Source organism: Teleopsis dalmanni, chromosome 1, assembly GCF_002237135.1.
Source record: "Teleopsis dalmanni isolate 2A chromosome 1, ASM223713v2, whole genome shotgun sequence".
NCBI classification, from domain to species: Eukaryota; Metazoa; Arthropoda; class Insecta; order Diptera; family Diopsidae; genus Teleopsis; species Teleopsis dalmanni.
This window is the reverse complement of record NC_051846.1, coordinates 195,316,054-195,331,841: the sequence shown is the minus strand read 5'-3', so window position 1 is coordinate 195,331,841 and position 15,788 is coordinate 195,316,054. Positions and strand designations below refer to the sequence as shown.

At 30.6% G+C, this 15,788-nt stretch overlaps 2 protein-coding genes across 5 annotated transcripts; both read left to right on the top strand.

Annotated features, from left to right (window-relative positions):
* The first annotated feature begins 103 nt into the window (after positions 1-103).
* On the top strand, positions 104-6,711 carry LOC119671066 (ATP-binding cassette sub-family A member 3-like). Of its 2 annotated transcripts, XM_038081564.1 has the most exons (11): positions 104-515; positions 567-1,176; positions 1,823-1,966; positions 2,029-3,276; positions 3,335-4,182; positions 4,276-4,625; positions 4,713-5,075; positions 5,184-5,340; positions 5,397-5,594; positions 5,657-6,382; positions 6,458-6,711. In XM_038081564.1, exons 1-11 carry the CDS (start codon positions 157-159, stop codon positions 6,618-6,620), a joined length of 5,166 nt encoding a protein of 1,721 aa, XP_037937492.1. In that variant the 5' UTR covers positions 104-156; the 3' UTR covers positions 6,621-6,711. The 2 variants fall into 2 exon arrangements, with proteins under 2 accessions (XP_037937492.1, XP_037937493.1); XM_038081565.1 differs by lacking the exon at positions 6,458-6,711 and having other exon boundaries at positions 5,397-5,586; positions 5,657-5,750.
* Positions 6,712-8,394: 1,683 nt separating this feature from the next.
* Positions 8,395-15,273, top strand: LOC119671064 (ATP-binding cassette sub-family A member 3-like). Of its 3 annotated transcripts, none has more exons than XM_038081561.1 (12): positions 8,395-8,451; positions 8,520-8,661; positions 8,731-9,364; positions 9,589-9,732; positions 9,812-11,056; positions 11,116-11,948; positions 12,816-13,162; positions 13,234-13,593; positions 13,645-13,804; positions 13,952-14,152; positions 14,208-14,927; positions 15,024-15,273. In XM_038081561.1, exons 2-12 carry the CDS (start codon positions 8,540-8,542, stop codon positions 15,214-15,216), a joined length of 4,959 nt encoding a protein of 1,652 aa, XP_037937489.1. In that variant the 5' UTR covers positions 8,395-8,451; positions 8,520-8,539; the 3' UTR covers positions 15,217-15,273. The 3 variants fall into 3 exon arrangements, with proteins under 3 accessions (XP_037937489.1, XP_037937491.1, XP_037937490.1); XM_038081563.1 differs by having other exon boundaries at positions 8,395-8,661; positions 8,731-9,213; positions 9,268-9,364; XM_038081562.1 differs by having other exon boundaries at positions 8,395-8,661; positions 13,234-13,587.
* The last annotated feature ends 515 nt before the right edge of the window (positions 15,274-15,788 follow it).

Sequence of the window (15,788 nt, the reverse complement as noted above, 5' to 3'; positions counted from 1 at the left end):
ATGGTATGTAGTTATATCAATCATCATATCATAAAAAAATATGTCATATTCATAAAAGAAATAAATTCATTTAAGTTTAATATTCGATTTGTTAACAATAGTCACTAATTATTTATTATATTTATCTATGTACTTATTTAATTATTTAACAATACGATGCCAGTAAGGGATCTATATCAACGAACCTTCTATTCTGACATTCCTGAAGATGGCAAGGAAATTGAAATCTCTAATAGTAAAAAGTTTGGGCTTCTGTTTTTTAAGTTAGCAACTAGAGAATGGCGAGATTGGGTTTCTAAAATTTTAGTGATATTTTCCCCATCTATTTTTCTACTATATTTTATTGTTTTGCGGATATTAATCAGTGTTGAAAAACAACCTGTACAAAAATACGACCCAATTGATTTGGAAGATTCATGGATTTCGATGTTGCAGTTGTATACAGAACGTAAGGATAATCTGACTTTGGAGTTATTATCAAATAATATCATGACTCTTGAAGATATTATCAATAAGTATGTCGTTTTTTTTTATCTAAACCATAATGTAGCCTTCCGTCCTTTAAGTTTTCCTCATGATGTATATATACCACGACTTATTGTCTCCTATGCCCCTGGGAATCGTGAAGCATTTGTCCAAATAATGGAATTGGCAGCAGAAAAATTAAATCGTATTGAATTGAAATCCTTCGATACTTGCAAACAATTGCGTGAAAATATGATAGTTAATTTTTACTTGGCTGGAGTTTGTTTCGACGAAGAAATACTAATTTCGGATCCTACCGAGTCTAAATATTTAGTTGGTATTTATCCGAATAGACTTAATTTTTCTCTTATATTTCCAAGCGAACTGCGGAACTATCACGATTCTTTCATTGGCGGGAATTGGAAATCAGATGTGTTATTTGATACACGTGCTAAGTTGGAAGATCGTCTCAGTGAAGATAATGACGGCGGCTACGTTGGTTATGTACGCGAAGGTTTTATTCCGTTACAGGATGCAATCTCATCTGCATACATTCGATTATCAAGAAATCTTTCAGAAATTATTAATGTAAATTTGCAACGTTTTCCGTATAGTTCACACGACTTTGATGAATTGACGAATAAAATTGAAATAAGTTTTCCTCTCGCAATAATATTAGGATATGTATTTCCTATAATCAATTTAAGCAAGGTTAGTATAGTAAATATTGTTTTATAATATTTTATTGTTAAATAATAATTAAAGTAGAGCAGTATAAAATTTTCTATCGGGTACAGAGCGGGCTACTCTGGTTGATATTTCACACGACTTATATATCAAATTCATTCGAGTATATAAAAATTTAAGTTCTTTTATATTAAGTTTAGTGAAAAGGAATCCATTATTTTTGTTGCCAATAGCTACCTGTAAATATTGTATCTGTAGTTAACTGTACTCCGCGTTTGGTAATTGGTTGACTCAGTTTTGTTAGAGAGCTAAAGATGAGAAAATACGCCAGTTTCTTTGATAAAGTCAAAAATGCAAGCCAGGTAATTTCGATGTCAAAAATGCACTACGCACTGAAAGGGTAATTGTCAAAAATGTCGATAAAATCATGGAATTTGTCGAGTCCGACCGTCATGCTTCCTATTGAAACGGCAAAATATACAAATAAAAATTAGTTGGCAATTGCCAAAAGGGTTGCCACTATAAACAGTGTTACTAACATAAAAATCAAATCTCTAAAACAGCACTATTTTTTGTTTGTATAATTATAATTATGTATTGTATAGATAATTATATTGAATGGTTTTTAATTATATAAAAATATTATTTATATAATTTTGTAATTTTATAGCATATAATGTATGATGACAAGAAAGGTGTAATGGCTGCACAAAAGAATTTAGGAATACCTTATTGGTTACAGACCTCCGTTTCATTTTTTAATGGATTTCTTAACATGTTTGTTGGCTCATTCTTCGTATCTTTGTTAATTGTGGTTTGTATTTTAATTATTTTTTATTCTTAAAAGACACATATAATTTTTATATTGTTAATTAGTATCACTGGAATAAAGGCGCTGGTATATGTGGCGATAGTTCGTGGAGCACTATTTTGTTTTTATTTACAGCTTTCAACCTCGCATCAGTTGCATTTTGCATGCTGGTGTTATCCTTTATCAGTCGTGTAGAATGCTCACATATGCTGCTTGTAATTTTATGGATTATCACTTACTTACCCTATATGCAAAAAAAAAACGTTTCCTCGGAAAATTTCTCATCTGTGATTTATGTATATCTATTTTCAAATTCGGCAATGGGAGAGGCACTAACCAACCTACAAGTATATGAGGAATATAATTATGGCATACATTGGGAAAATTTGTTCGCTTCAGCAATCATAAATTCAAAATTCAGGACAGGATCACTAATTTTAATTTTATTAGCACAAACAGTAGTGTATATGGTAATCGCATTATCTGTGCAAAAAATAAGTTTCATTACCAAAAAAAAATGGAATTTAAATACTGCTACTATAGACACTCCAGGTTCTACATACGAACAAATGACAAATCGCTTCCGTAAAACTGAAGTTATCGAAGTTGATGTAGGATACAAAAAAGTTGTTGTGGAGTTAAGACGTGTAACTAAGGTTTATGATAAAATACCTGTACTACATAACGTGTCAATGACTATGTGTGAGGGCGAAATCACCGTGTTAATGGGACACAACAGTTGCGGTAAGACGACACTATTATCCATGATTGTGGGCCTTATTCCACCAACAAGTGGCACAATTATTGTTAATGATTATAATATATGTAAGCATCCAGAACTAGGATTAAAAAATATTGGTATAAGTGTCGGTGAAACCATGCTATTTACTAATCTAACAGTAAGGGAACAGCTTTCATTTTTCTGCTCTATTAAGGGAATGGATTTTGTAGGTACACAATTGGAAGTTGAGAAATATATGGCTTATATGAAAATAACAGATAAAAGTGAATGGCTTACTCAAACTCTGTCAACTGGCGTAAAACAATATTTGGAAGTTTGTTGCGCTCTAATTGGAGGCAGTAAAGTGGTTATACTTGATGAACCTAGTATTGGCATGGATATGGTATCACGCAAATTGCTTTGGAAATTATTGCTAGAAGAAAAGTTTCATCGAACAATTATCCTGACTACTCAATCTTGTGATGAAGCTGATTCCTTAGGTGATCGCATAGCAATGATATCTGGTGGGAAACTTCAATGCTGTGGTTCAAGTTACTTTTTAAAAAACATGTATTGCAGCGGTTATCGTTTGGTTTGTTGCATAATAAACGCACACACAATATGTTATAAAAGTTTCTTATTTATTACAGACAATTATTAGAGGAGCGTATTGTGTAACAGAACATGTTACTGCAATAATATCAGAATACATACCGGACGTTCAGCCTGAATACGTTCTCGGTAACGAAATCTCCTACATACTTGATGAGAAGTATTTGCTTAATTTCCCTGAGCTGCTTGATAAACTTTATGCGGAACGAGATACTCTCAATATACTCAGTTGGTCGATTAGTGAGAAATCTTTACACGACGTATTTATGCAAAGGGGTAGCGAAGTACCAAGTTTTGGTGAACGGAAACGCCATACGCAGATAATGAGTGGAATATCTTCAAATGAGCATGAACATAGCAAATTTCTAACCATTTTTGAGTACGAACCACTCAAAGGCTGTCAATTGTGGATCAGTCAAACCTATGCAATGGTTTTAAAACGAGCTGCTTTCCAAAAAAGCTACAAAGCTTTGACTTTATTACAATTCACTACTCCTTTTATATTTCCGCTATTATCTCTTTTTTTTACGAAATTAAATATTCATCGTCATCAAATAACTTCAATGACATATAATATAAATCAATATTCAAAATCTACAACAGTTTTACATACAGCGCATAATTTAGAAACAACGATCTCAGATATGTCTGACATGTATCGAGAAAACGTATTTTGGTATTCCAAGGGACATAGGCTTGAAGTGTGTGAAAATGATGACTTTGAACCATATATTATACGAAAAATTGAAGATCGGGCCGATTTTGTAAATCATGACTACTTAGTTGCAGCGAGTTTTAAAAATGACGCAATAACAGCTTGGTTTAATAATTATCCATTGCATACGGCTCCACTAAGTCTTAATATGGTATATACTGCTATAGCACAGTAAGTAATAGCAACTTTTTTACCTATATTCTATTTGTTTTTGCATCTTTCATAATAAAAACATTTTTCTTGAAAAAACATTTTGCATTGCAGAACATATGATACAAATTCTTATATAACTGTTTCGTTCGAACCTCTACATTTCTATACAAAGTTCACACCAACTTTGGACACGTTATGGAGTCAAGAATCGATAGGATATTCCCTTCCTCGTAATGTTGCACTTTGTTTTGCCATCATGTGGCCATTTCGTTGCACCTATTTCACAGAAGAACGTGTTTCCGGGTTTAAGCTTCTTCAAGTTATATCAGGATTAAAAAAGCCTATTTACTGGCTATCTTCATTCATAACAAATATGGTGTTTATTACAATGCAAAGCGTTATAATAGTGCTTATTAGTATATGTTTCATTTACTCGAATTTTGGACAATTTAATATAGCAAGTATGTTCTTAGCATCATCATCCCTAAATAATATTTTTATTAATAATAAGAATTATTAATAACTTAATAATTGTCTTTAATTTATAGTATGGTATCTACTTGTTCTCATAATATCAGGAGCAACTACCATGACTTTGACGTATGTAATTTCGCTTTGTTTCGATGACTCTCAAACTGTATATGGAATTGTAGTCATATCGCTCCTCTTAAATATTGTTTGTCATTGTTTGCACTTTGAAGTTTTCTACAGGGGCGAGGAAAGCTACGGGCGAGGAGATGTTCTGCACGTGAGTTACCAATGGCTTTTTTGTATACTTCCATTCATTTCACTAACTAGAGCGCTTGAAAAAATTTTTCGAATTGGAAACTTATCTGCTATGTGTAGAGATAGAACTATATCTACAATATCTAAATACATGGAGGACTGTAAAGTAACACCTAACTGCTGTGGTAAATATTTTGAATTGTGGTAATATTACTCTATTTTTACTCTATTATTACTCTATTAATGTACTCTATACTATTAAACTTTTTTAAAAACTTGCCCATTGAACTTAGAACCACTTCATCCATTTCAATGGGGAACTGGTATAAAAAGAGAAATCACATGCCTGATGTTCACATTTACAATATCTTGGATAATAATAATTTTATATGAGAATAAGTACATAAAGTCGGAATTTAAGATGTCTAAAAAATTAAAACATATACAAGAGTAAGCAAAAAAGTTTAATATAAATAAATTGCAATTGTAAATTTCATATATCACAGAAATGTTGCTATAGCTGAATATGAAAGTCGACATAGTGATAAAATGCTTCAAGTTGAAGAAAATGTAATAAGTGAAAAACTTAAAATCGATCATATGACACATGAAGATTACTTCAGGACTCCACTTATTTGCAATCGTATAAGTCTGTACAGAAAAGGCTTTATAACAATAAAGGAACTTTGTTTAACCGTAAGCAGGTATTTTTAAGTAACTTGAAATATTTGCAATTGCCTAAGAGATTTATTGGTAATAACTTAAGATTTGAATGCTGCGGACTTCTTGGCACAAATGGAGCGGGCAAATCAGCTCTTCTTAAATTGCTTATAGGCTATTTGCCATTAAGTGAAGGTAAAATATTTGTCGAGGGAATTTCTTTCCATACACAAAAGGCTGAAGTTTATAAAATAATCGGATACACAGCAGATAGAAATTTATTTATGTTGGAATATACGGGTGGAGAAATTCTAAAAATTCTTTCACTATTACGTGGAATACCGCGCAACAAAATAAATCATTTCATTAATATTATATCCAAAATCTTAGGCTTAAACAAGTTTTTAAATATGTCAATAAGATATTACTCAATGGGCTACAAAAGACGATTAAACTTTGCCGCCGCATTAATAGGCAACCCCCATCTAATCTACTTAGATAATCCAACTCTTGGAATCGATAGCGCTGGTTGTCGAGTATTATGGAATATGATATCAAAACTACAAAGGAGTGGTAAAGCTATATTCTTATCTACCAACACGAGCACCGAATGTGAACTGTTATGTAGTAAAGTTGCTATTATTTCTAAAGGTAGGCTTTGTGCCATTGGCGTACTATCCCTATTAAATACCACACTAGCTGAAGGATATTTGTTTAAAGTAAAGGTGAAAAGTATAACGATGCAAGCTATTCTGCGAAAAAAAATTATTCGCAATCAATTCTTTAGCTTACAAACATTTATGGAATCTCAGTATCCGAGCGCATATGTGAGGTAAATCGAAATTTTCTTGAATTATATTTTTTGCTGTCCTAAACAAACCATTTAATTTTTCTTTTTTATTGTTAGAGGAATATGGGGTAATGTTATAATATACACTATACCCTATGAAAGTCAAGTATCTATATCAGATATTTTTAGTAAGATACAAAGTAATTCGTACAATTTGAAAATTGAAGATTTTCAGTTGTATAGCAATTCGGTTTCAATGATGTTCCATACAATTGTATAGCTACAAGACAATTTCATTACTACCGCAAAAAAGTTAATGTATTTAACTTCATATTATAATATGTAGATGTACTATCAAACAAATTATTAATTTTAATAAAACTATATTTCATAAAAATCTGAAAATGTATATTTAAAAAATGTATGTATAAGTACAAATATATAATATAATCTGGTAATCTTATTTTCTTCTAATATTGGCTATCACTCAGTTCTTCGACAGTTTTGGGAGAGTTTGGCAATAAGAATTAGTCAAAAGTTGCCTTAAATAGTCTTTGAAAATTGGACTTACAAACACATAAATTATAACTCTTCTAAGTAGATAAATCTTACAGATATATTTAAATCAAATAGAGCAACTATTAATAGACAATTCTCTACCAATCTCAATAATTTTTATTTTAGCTAATATAGAGATTATACTGCTCTATACTGGTATAGGATAACCCTATAAAGTCCTATCTTATCACGAACTCGAGAACATAGGCTGAATTTAGTACAGTTAATTATTTGTTTTGTATTAATTATATTTCCTGGTGCTTTTGTCTTTTGTGAATTTAATTTGTACTTTGTCGACTTTTTCAATGCATATAAATATATATGAATTTTTTTTTAGTTTTTTCATTTCATTTAGTTAAAAAACTATATTTAATTTGTATAGTAAGTTCTTACCATATGTTCCAAGAGTTGTTGATGATACAAAACTTAATGTAATGTGAAAAACTTATTGTTCATAAATTATCACTCATTATGATACTTGAGTCTCTCTATGCAATCTCTGACCAAGCCCATTGAATAACTCTGTCTGTAGATGTCAAAACATCAGATTCAGTTTAGTAATGTTATTTTGAAAAACGATTTTCTGTTCTAAATTAAACAGAGACTTGGAATAAATCAGCAAATGAAAATTATATGATATAATTTTCATTTCAATTGTCATAGTTTTAATGCACTTTTGTGAAGTAAATGTCTAAAACTCATTCTGCTTTCTGATATTTAAGTGAAATTGTATGGTATCTTGGGATCTGAACACTGATATTACTCAATATCTATTAAGTACAATTCAGCAATAGTAAAATTTTAACAAATAGTTAAGATTGTACTATTCATATCCAATAAAGGATGTTTTAAAGAAAAAATCAAAAAAATTTAAGTGAAATTTGAAAAACGTGCTTAAAAAACGCCATGTAATAGTAATACATCACATAATAATATTGTAGCAATTTCTGCATTTATACCTTGAAGTGTTCGGCGATGCCACAACACTTTTATGTTGCAACATTTTCATAAACAAAACAAACCCTAACCCTGAAAACCCTATTCTGTGATTACACAAATATAATTAATATTAAAACTTTTAATATCTGAAGTATATTTGAGCGAAAGATTTATTTTCTATTGTATTTTGATTTAATGTTGAAATTAAGATACAATGCATTCGTTATTTTTTTTTATCTAACAACTACTAATAATCTAATAACTAGTTTAAGTAAAAACCTGGAGACATGCTGCGACAGACGCAAAACCCGGAAAGGGTTGTTTGTGGCCAAATACGTAAGTAAGTAAATAATAACTTATTATTTGTAAAAACATTTTGCAAATCTCGACTTTAGTATTTAACTTGTAATTTAACTTGCAAACTAAATTAAAAAACTCTACTAAGATTGCTAAATTCTTAATATTATTTTTCTGACTCTGACTCTTATGTCAATTTGAACAAATAAACTAATTTACTATTACTGCCTAATTTTTTATTTAATTTAAACGTACAAGATGATTGTAAATTCTCTAAACCTGAAAGACGCGCTTTTGTGTTTAGTTTGGAAAAACTGGTCTGTGCAATGGAGAAACCGAAGTATTGTAATTCTTTGTATATTGACACCCTCTTTATTCATAGTAGTCCCAACAATTATACGTTGCATGGTTGAATGTGAAAAATTTCCAAGCATCGTATATGATAACGTAAACTTGGTGGATTCTTGGACAAATATAGTGAATGAACTATCAAATCGAAGGGAAAAATATTTTAGTTCCACCAAGAGGTAAGTTTTTTGAATTTTTTTTAAATATTTACACATATTTAATTTCTGTTGAATTTGCGTTTGTATTAGTTCGGATTTTAATGTGTATGTCCCACAAATGATTATTGCTTTCGCACCTAATAACTCCGTAGCAATTGAAAACATTATGAGTTTCACAGCACCGATTTTAAAAGGTATGAAATTAATTGGAATTGAATCATGCGATCTTCTTCGTGAAAGGATGGAAGCTGAATACTTCTTTGCTGGTGCCTGCTTTGATGACGATTTTGTTAAATTGAAAACAAGTGTTGATGGTAGTCATATTTTACCATATCACCTTAATTATACTCTGGTATTTCCAAGCGAACTACGTATTTACAATGACACATACATGAGTTCCAACTGGCATACAAATCACTTATTTAATTTTTTAATGCCACCTTCCGAACGAATTGGAAAAGATAATACTGGCGGTTATGTTGGATATGTCCGTGAAGGCTTCAGTGCTCTTCAACATGCTATATTTGTGGCATATCTGAATTTACATGTAGATTTGTTATATAAGGAGTACTGGTACGTGAGTAACAAAATTATAAGCAATTTAATGATTCGTCGATTTCCGCATAGTGACTATATAGTTGATAAGCTTATCGATAAGATGGAAGATAGTTTACCTCTTCTAATCGCAATGTCGTATTTATTACCCATAACGGTTCTTATAAAGGTAATAAGAAAAAAATTTATTTTATTAACTAAGTAACATAAAGTGCCCACATTTATTAAGCCCATAAACGAATTTCCAATCAGAACTATTAACATTTTTCAAATTTGTAAATCATTCTGTTATTAACAGGGTGTATTTCAAATTATTTACAAATTCGTAGTATTTTGAATAATTATCTTTAAACATACCTCTATTTTTTAAAATATTCTTGCTTTATATATTAGCATATAGTTGAAGAAAAAGAGAACAATTTACAATCGATTCTCAGAAATATGGGAGCATCACATGGACTACAATTAATTGCCTGGTTTATTCTTGGTTTTTTCCAGTTAATATTATCATCCATAATATTGGTGACTATTATAAAGGTATGTTAATATTCCTCTGTACTATATATATTTAATCGGTGTGTGGAATATCAATAACTTGATCTTATTTTGTACTCAGATACCATGGAATGACGGACACGGAATTTTAACCAACAGTTCATGGTCAGCACTGTTGGTTCTTATGTTCTTCTATGATTTAGTTGCAACAGCATTTGCAATATTCATATCCATATTTTGTACTGTTACAAGAACTGCAATTATTAGTTCAACTATTATCTGGACACTCACATTTTTTCCACATGCAAGCTGTTTGATTAAATACACCAACAAGATGTTAACTAATGTATTTATTTTCCTGTTTCCTAACACAACATTTGGTATGGCTGTTGATAATGTGCTTTCTTTCGAAGTATTTGGCGGTGGTTTTCATTTCCATCATTACTTTGAGGTATACACATTGGAAATACCATTTTCCACTGGTTTTCTTAGTGTCATTATGGTGTTTCAAAGTATTGTATACATTGTTATGGCAATATATATTGAAAAGTGGATTCCTGGAAAAATCGGAGCAGCGAAACAATGCAAATTACCATTCATATGTGGTTCAGAAAATGTACGTACATCTAGGATTGCAAATAAGCGTGTAACTAGGGTCATCGAGGTAGACGCCTATCAGCAAACAGTACTGTCTGTAGAGAATGTGAGTAAAAATTATGATAATCAATATATTGTGAAGAATGTTTCAATAAATTTATATGAAAATGAAACCGCCATTCTAATGGGTCATAACGGCAGTGGCAAGACTACTCTGTTGAAAATGATTGCGGGTTTACTTACTCCAAGTAGAGGGGATATAGTAATAAATGGTTACAATACTAAATATCATACACATGCATTTCTGGGAGTTGGTGTTTCAATTCATGAAAGTAGTCTGTTTTCAAATTTAACTGTAAAAGATCAACTCTTATTTTTCTGCCGTATGAAAAACATAGAATATGCTGAATGTAAGCAGCAGGTTAGAAAGTATCTCGAATCTACGCCATTACTTAAAAATTTAAATTTTTACACTGATACCTTAAGTATTGGATTAAGACATATTTTAGCGTTGTGCTGTGCGCTAATCGGTGATAGTAAATTTGTTGTTCTCACTGATCCATTCGAGGGTCTAGATAACCTCAGTCGAAGACATGCGTGGAATTTATTATTACGTGAAAGACCTAACCGAACTTTGCTTATCGCAACAAATTCCTACGAAATTGCAGAATCGTTTGGTGATCGTATTGCTATTATGGGTGATGGAGAACTTCGATGTGTGGGCACGGCGAATTTTCTAAAACAGGTCTACTGCTCTGATTTTCGTTTAGTAAGTAATCTTTAATTCTATAAAGTATTACACTTAAAAAATTAAATTTTTTATATTAGAACATACTTAGCGGTGAACATTTTCAAATAGACGAATTGACGAAAGTATTACAAAAATATATACCAAATATTGAACCCGATTATGCACTCGGAAATAAATTATCATATGTATTAGACGAAAAATACTTAATTTTATTTGACGATTTAATTGATGAAATTGAAAAAAAATCATTTGAACTTAGTATTATTACTATAGAACTTATTGAACGGTCTTTACGTGATGTTTTTGTTCAACTTGGTGCAGATGATGCAAGTTTTGAAAATCCCGCACGCCATCAACAAATTTTAAAAGGCATTTCTAAAGACTTAAGTGAATCAGACCCAATTCAGCTATTTAAGAAATACGAAAGGTTGAAAAGTTACAAACTCAAGCTTAGTCACTGGCGTGCCTATTTGTACAAACGCTTTAAGTATGAATTTCAGCATACGACTACAATTGTTCTCATGCTGCTTTTACCTATCATCTATATCCTGGTATCTTTTACGCTACAACAATTAAGTTTGGATGGATATTACTTGAATCCAATGACTTACAAATTAGATCAATATCTTAGTAGCGTTACTGCAATAGAAACAGAGGGATTAGTAGAAAATTCGGCAGATATTGAATATCAACAAATAATATTTGCGACTTCTTACCCACATGTAGCACATGTGATCTCTGTGCCATTTGAAACGTACATAATGGAACACTTGAATTCAAAAGCAACAAATGTGAATGAGAAATATTTGATGGCCGCAACATTTGGAGAATATTTAATAGTTTGGTTTAACAACCACCCCCTTCATACCGCGCCAATGTCTTTGAGCTATATGCAGAATGCTATTGCTAAGTGAGTATCTGAATTATTTCAATTTTATTATATATTATCAAATCAAACATCTTTTCAAAAATATCAATTGTTTTATAAATGTCATTTTGGTTAACAAATACGGCATATATAAATCTCAAAACGGTATGGGAATAGTTAACGTAATAAAATTTCCCTCAAGCAGTAACAAAGAGCAGCTTATAGGAACGCGAAAGGCCCGTAAGATATGCAAGTTTTTGATTTGTGCTATGGAATAAATTCATATACACAGCTTCCACTATTTGTCTGTTCGTTTCAACAAACATCCTTGGAATTGTTTATTCTCTAGCCCTGTTTAAAATAGAACTATATAATAAAGTTATAACACTAATTATAATAAATATAGCTTTTAGCTTTAAGAGGTGTTACTTTTGAAAATTCGAATAAACAAGAATAATTTCACAATTCATGTTAAAAACTGATACTAACATTACAGCTAACATATATTAAGTCTCTTGATTATATCCAGTAACTAAACAAACAAAACGGTAACATTGTTATCAGTATAATAAGGCATATGAATGTGGCCATCGGCTTCCTTAATTGCTGGTCCACAGACTTAAGACAAATCAGCCCGTGCTGATACCACATGCAGAAAGGTAGCTGCACTGAAAAGCAATATCAATGTTAGCAGTTATCTAAAATTATTTTTATTTAATTCGATATTATACGTACAGTTAATAGTTTTTAAATTATCTATTTTTTATTTTTTATTTCATATCTTATATTTGCACTTTGTTCTGAACTTTCATGCAAGTCTTATAATGCATTTGCTTTATTTATTAAGTTTGTACATTTTGACATATCCACTAAATTGAATTTAATGATTTTTTATTCATATCATTGCAGACAATTATTGGGAGAGAATGTATTCGTCGAAATCAGTTTCGCTCCTTTGCCGAGCAGTAACAAACACAAGGAGCTGTTGATCCATTATCCCTTTACACTTAAAATGGTCATGGCGCTATGTATATCATTTTGTCTCTCATTTCTGTGGTCAATTTCAATAATATTTGTGATCAAGGAGAGAGTAACAAAATTTCGTCTCTTACAATTCATCGCGGGTGCAAAAAAAAGTTCATTTATTTTATCCGCGTTCTTCTATGATGTTTTAATTGTATTTGTTACCTCATTTATAACAGTTGTTACATTGATATTAATTGAACGTGAAAGATTCGCTGAGATCAATTTTATAAGTAAGTTAACTTTAGTCATTTTCATCTAAATACTTTTAAATTTCTTTATCATTTTATTATTTACATTTTAGTGGCATATTTTGTTACATTAATAACAGGTGGAATATGTGTCATCTCGATGAACCATGTACTCGCGAAGTTCTTTAAGGATCCACTTATTGCTTTCTGTATTGTTATTTCAATCCACTTCTTTGGAATAACAAGTTTTGCTACGTTCGCTGACATTTTCTACAATCATTATGATGAACTTTTCTACACAACTAATCGTTTAGAAGGATTCCTTTTAATGTTGCCCCTTTTTACACAATGTAGCGCATTGACTTCGATATTTTTAATATACGATATGTCGATTTTGTGCCGTGATCAAATTATTAACAAAATTTCAATAGACGTAGAGAATTGCAAAATTATTCCAAATTGTTGTAGTAAGAGTATTGAAACATAATTTTATTAATTAACTTTGATTAAAATGTATATTTCAGTTGAGTATACAGTCTGGAACTTTCAATATGGCATTCTTTCCAAAATTTGCATACTACTAGCCATAACCTTATCATTTTGGATTTTACTGTTTCTAATGGAAAATATAAAATTAACTAAAATAATTAATTGGAAAAATAAATCTTTTAAGAATATATTAAGGTATTTACATCAAACTAGAGATAATAATATAATATATTTAACTGGACTATTTAGCCATAATTTTCAAAATGTTCATCGAATGTTAACAGATTTTACTATAATTAATGTCATAAAACGAGATGAACTTAATTTTAATTAATTTTTTAGTAAATCTAGTTCTGAACAATACAAATATACACACGGCTATTACAAAAATTTCAAAGTAGACGAAGAGGTCATCAATGAACAGTTGACTGCTACAAAAACGAACAACTATGAAATGCGCAAAAATCCTTTAACATGTGGCTTTATTTCGAAAGTATATCATAAGAAGGCTGTTATAAATGGAATCAGCTTAACACTTTCAGCGTAAGTCTCCATTTTAAACAGTACGCAAACCAATAATATCATAATTTTTATACAGGAACGAATGTGTAAGCGTACTAGGTGTTAATACCTCAGGGAAATCAACTTTACTTCAATTACTGGCCGGAGAAGTTGATGCAGATAACGGCTTTATTGTAGTGAAAGGATATTCCTTTACTTATGAACAGGACGAAGCCTTTAAACATATTGGTTATTTTCCCCAAAAATCACATCTTTTAAAAGAGTACAAAGTAAAGGAATTTTTATATATCATATGTCTGTTACACGGCATTCCCATAAATGAGATCAAAACTACATACGAAGATTTGGCTAAAGCGTTGGGTATTTATGATTATCTAAATAAAAGTATTGGTATTATCTGCAAAGGAGTTGAAAGACGCGTGTGTTTACTTATAGCAATGTTAGGCAATACATCATTAGTTTTGTTTGATCATCCTACCCTTTCTACAGACCCAACAGCTGCACGAATTATATGGAATGTTATCTTGCAGTTAAAAAATAGTGGAAAAGCCTGTGTTATAGCAACAAATGATATACACGAATCAATTGTTTTAAGCGACAGAGTTGCTATACTTAGCACGCTTGGATTTTTCTATAGTTTAACAACTCTACAAGGTATTCGTGATAAATTTGTTGACGTTTATATGCTTAGAGTGACTATGAAAAATATTACACACATTGTACCGGCTCTAGTAGTTCGAAGAATGAGTAAGCTCAAAAAATTCGTTCAAAACAAATTCCCAACCGCATTTATATTGTAAGCATAAACTTATTGAACTTTTTTAAATAATTATATATTTTTCTCTTTTCAATTAAATAAATAAAATTTGATTTTTAAATTTTTATTGTTTAGTGATTCTGGGTCAAATTTTCTTGTTTACATCATTCCTGTCGATGAAAATATAAAACTGTCAACCATATTTAAAGAAATGCAGACAAATGCTCCTATTCTAAGTATTGAGGACTTCTTGATAAAGAAATGTCCTTTGCGACCTCTTTTTAGGCACCTTATGATAAAAGCTAGTGAAGATTATTTGAGACCATAAACATTATATTGAATCTTGTAATTATTTTCTCACATTAAATTTAATAATAATTAAATAAAAAACGTTTTAAATTAATTTTTTGTTTCTATTTTCTCTTATATTAATATTTTTTTATTACTTCGTCGTCAGGAAATGGATCAAAAGATACATTCAGGACTTAATTCGCTTTATTACGTCAATGCTATTAGAAATTAAAAATGAATCCCCATTGACAAAACATTTATAAAGCACAAAAAGTTAATATTTACTAGAAAATTAAATTATTTAAAGAAAAATTTGAATGTTAAGAGTAAGGAATCAAATCGACTTACTGCTTGCATGGATAATGTTAACCAATTAACAAGACCTGGAGAATTCTCGCTGAAAGTAAAAGCTGTCAGAGTGCATATCTATCTATATATTGAAAAATAAATCGTGGCAAGTATAGTAGCAAGTATAGTGCTATGGTGTTACAAGCCAATAAACACCACTAAACGTTACATTTTTCATAGCTCATCAGTAACCGAAATATCATTTTCGATCTTCCTGACAACAAATCTAAAAATTTATGTTTTTAATCAAGTTTCTAAGTC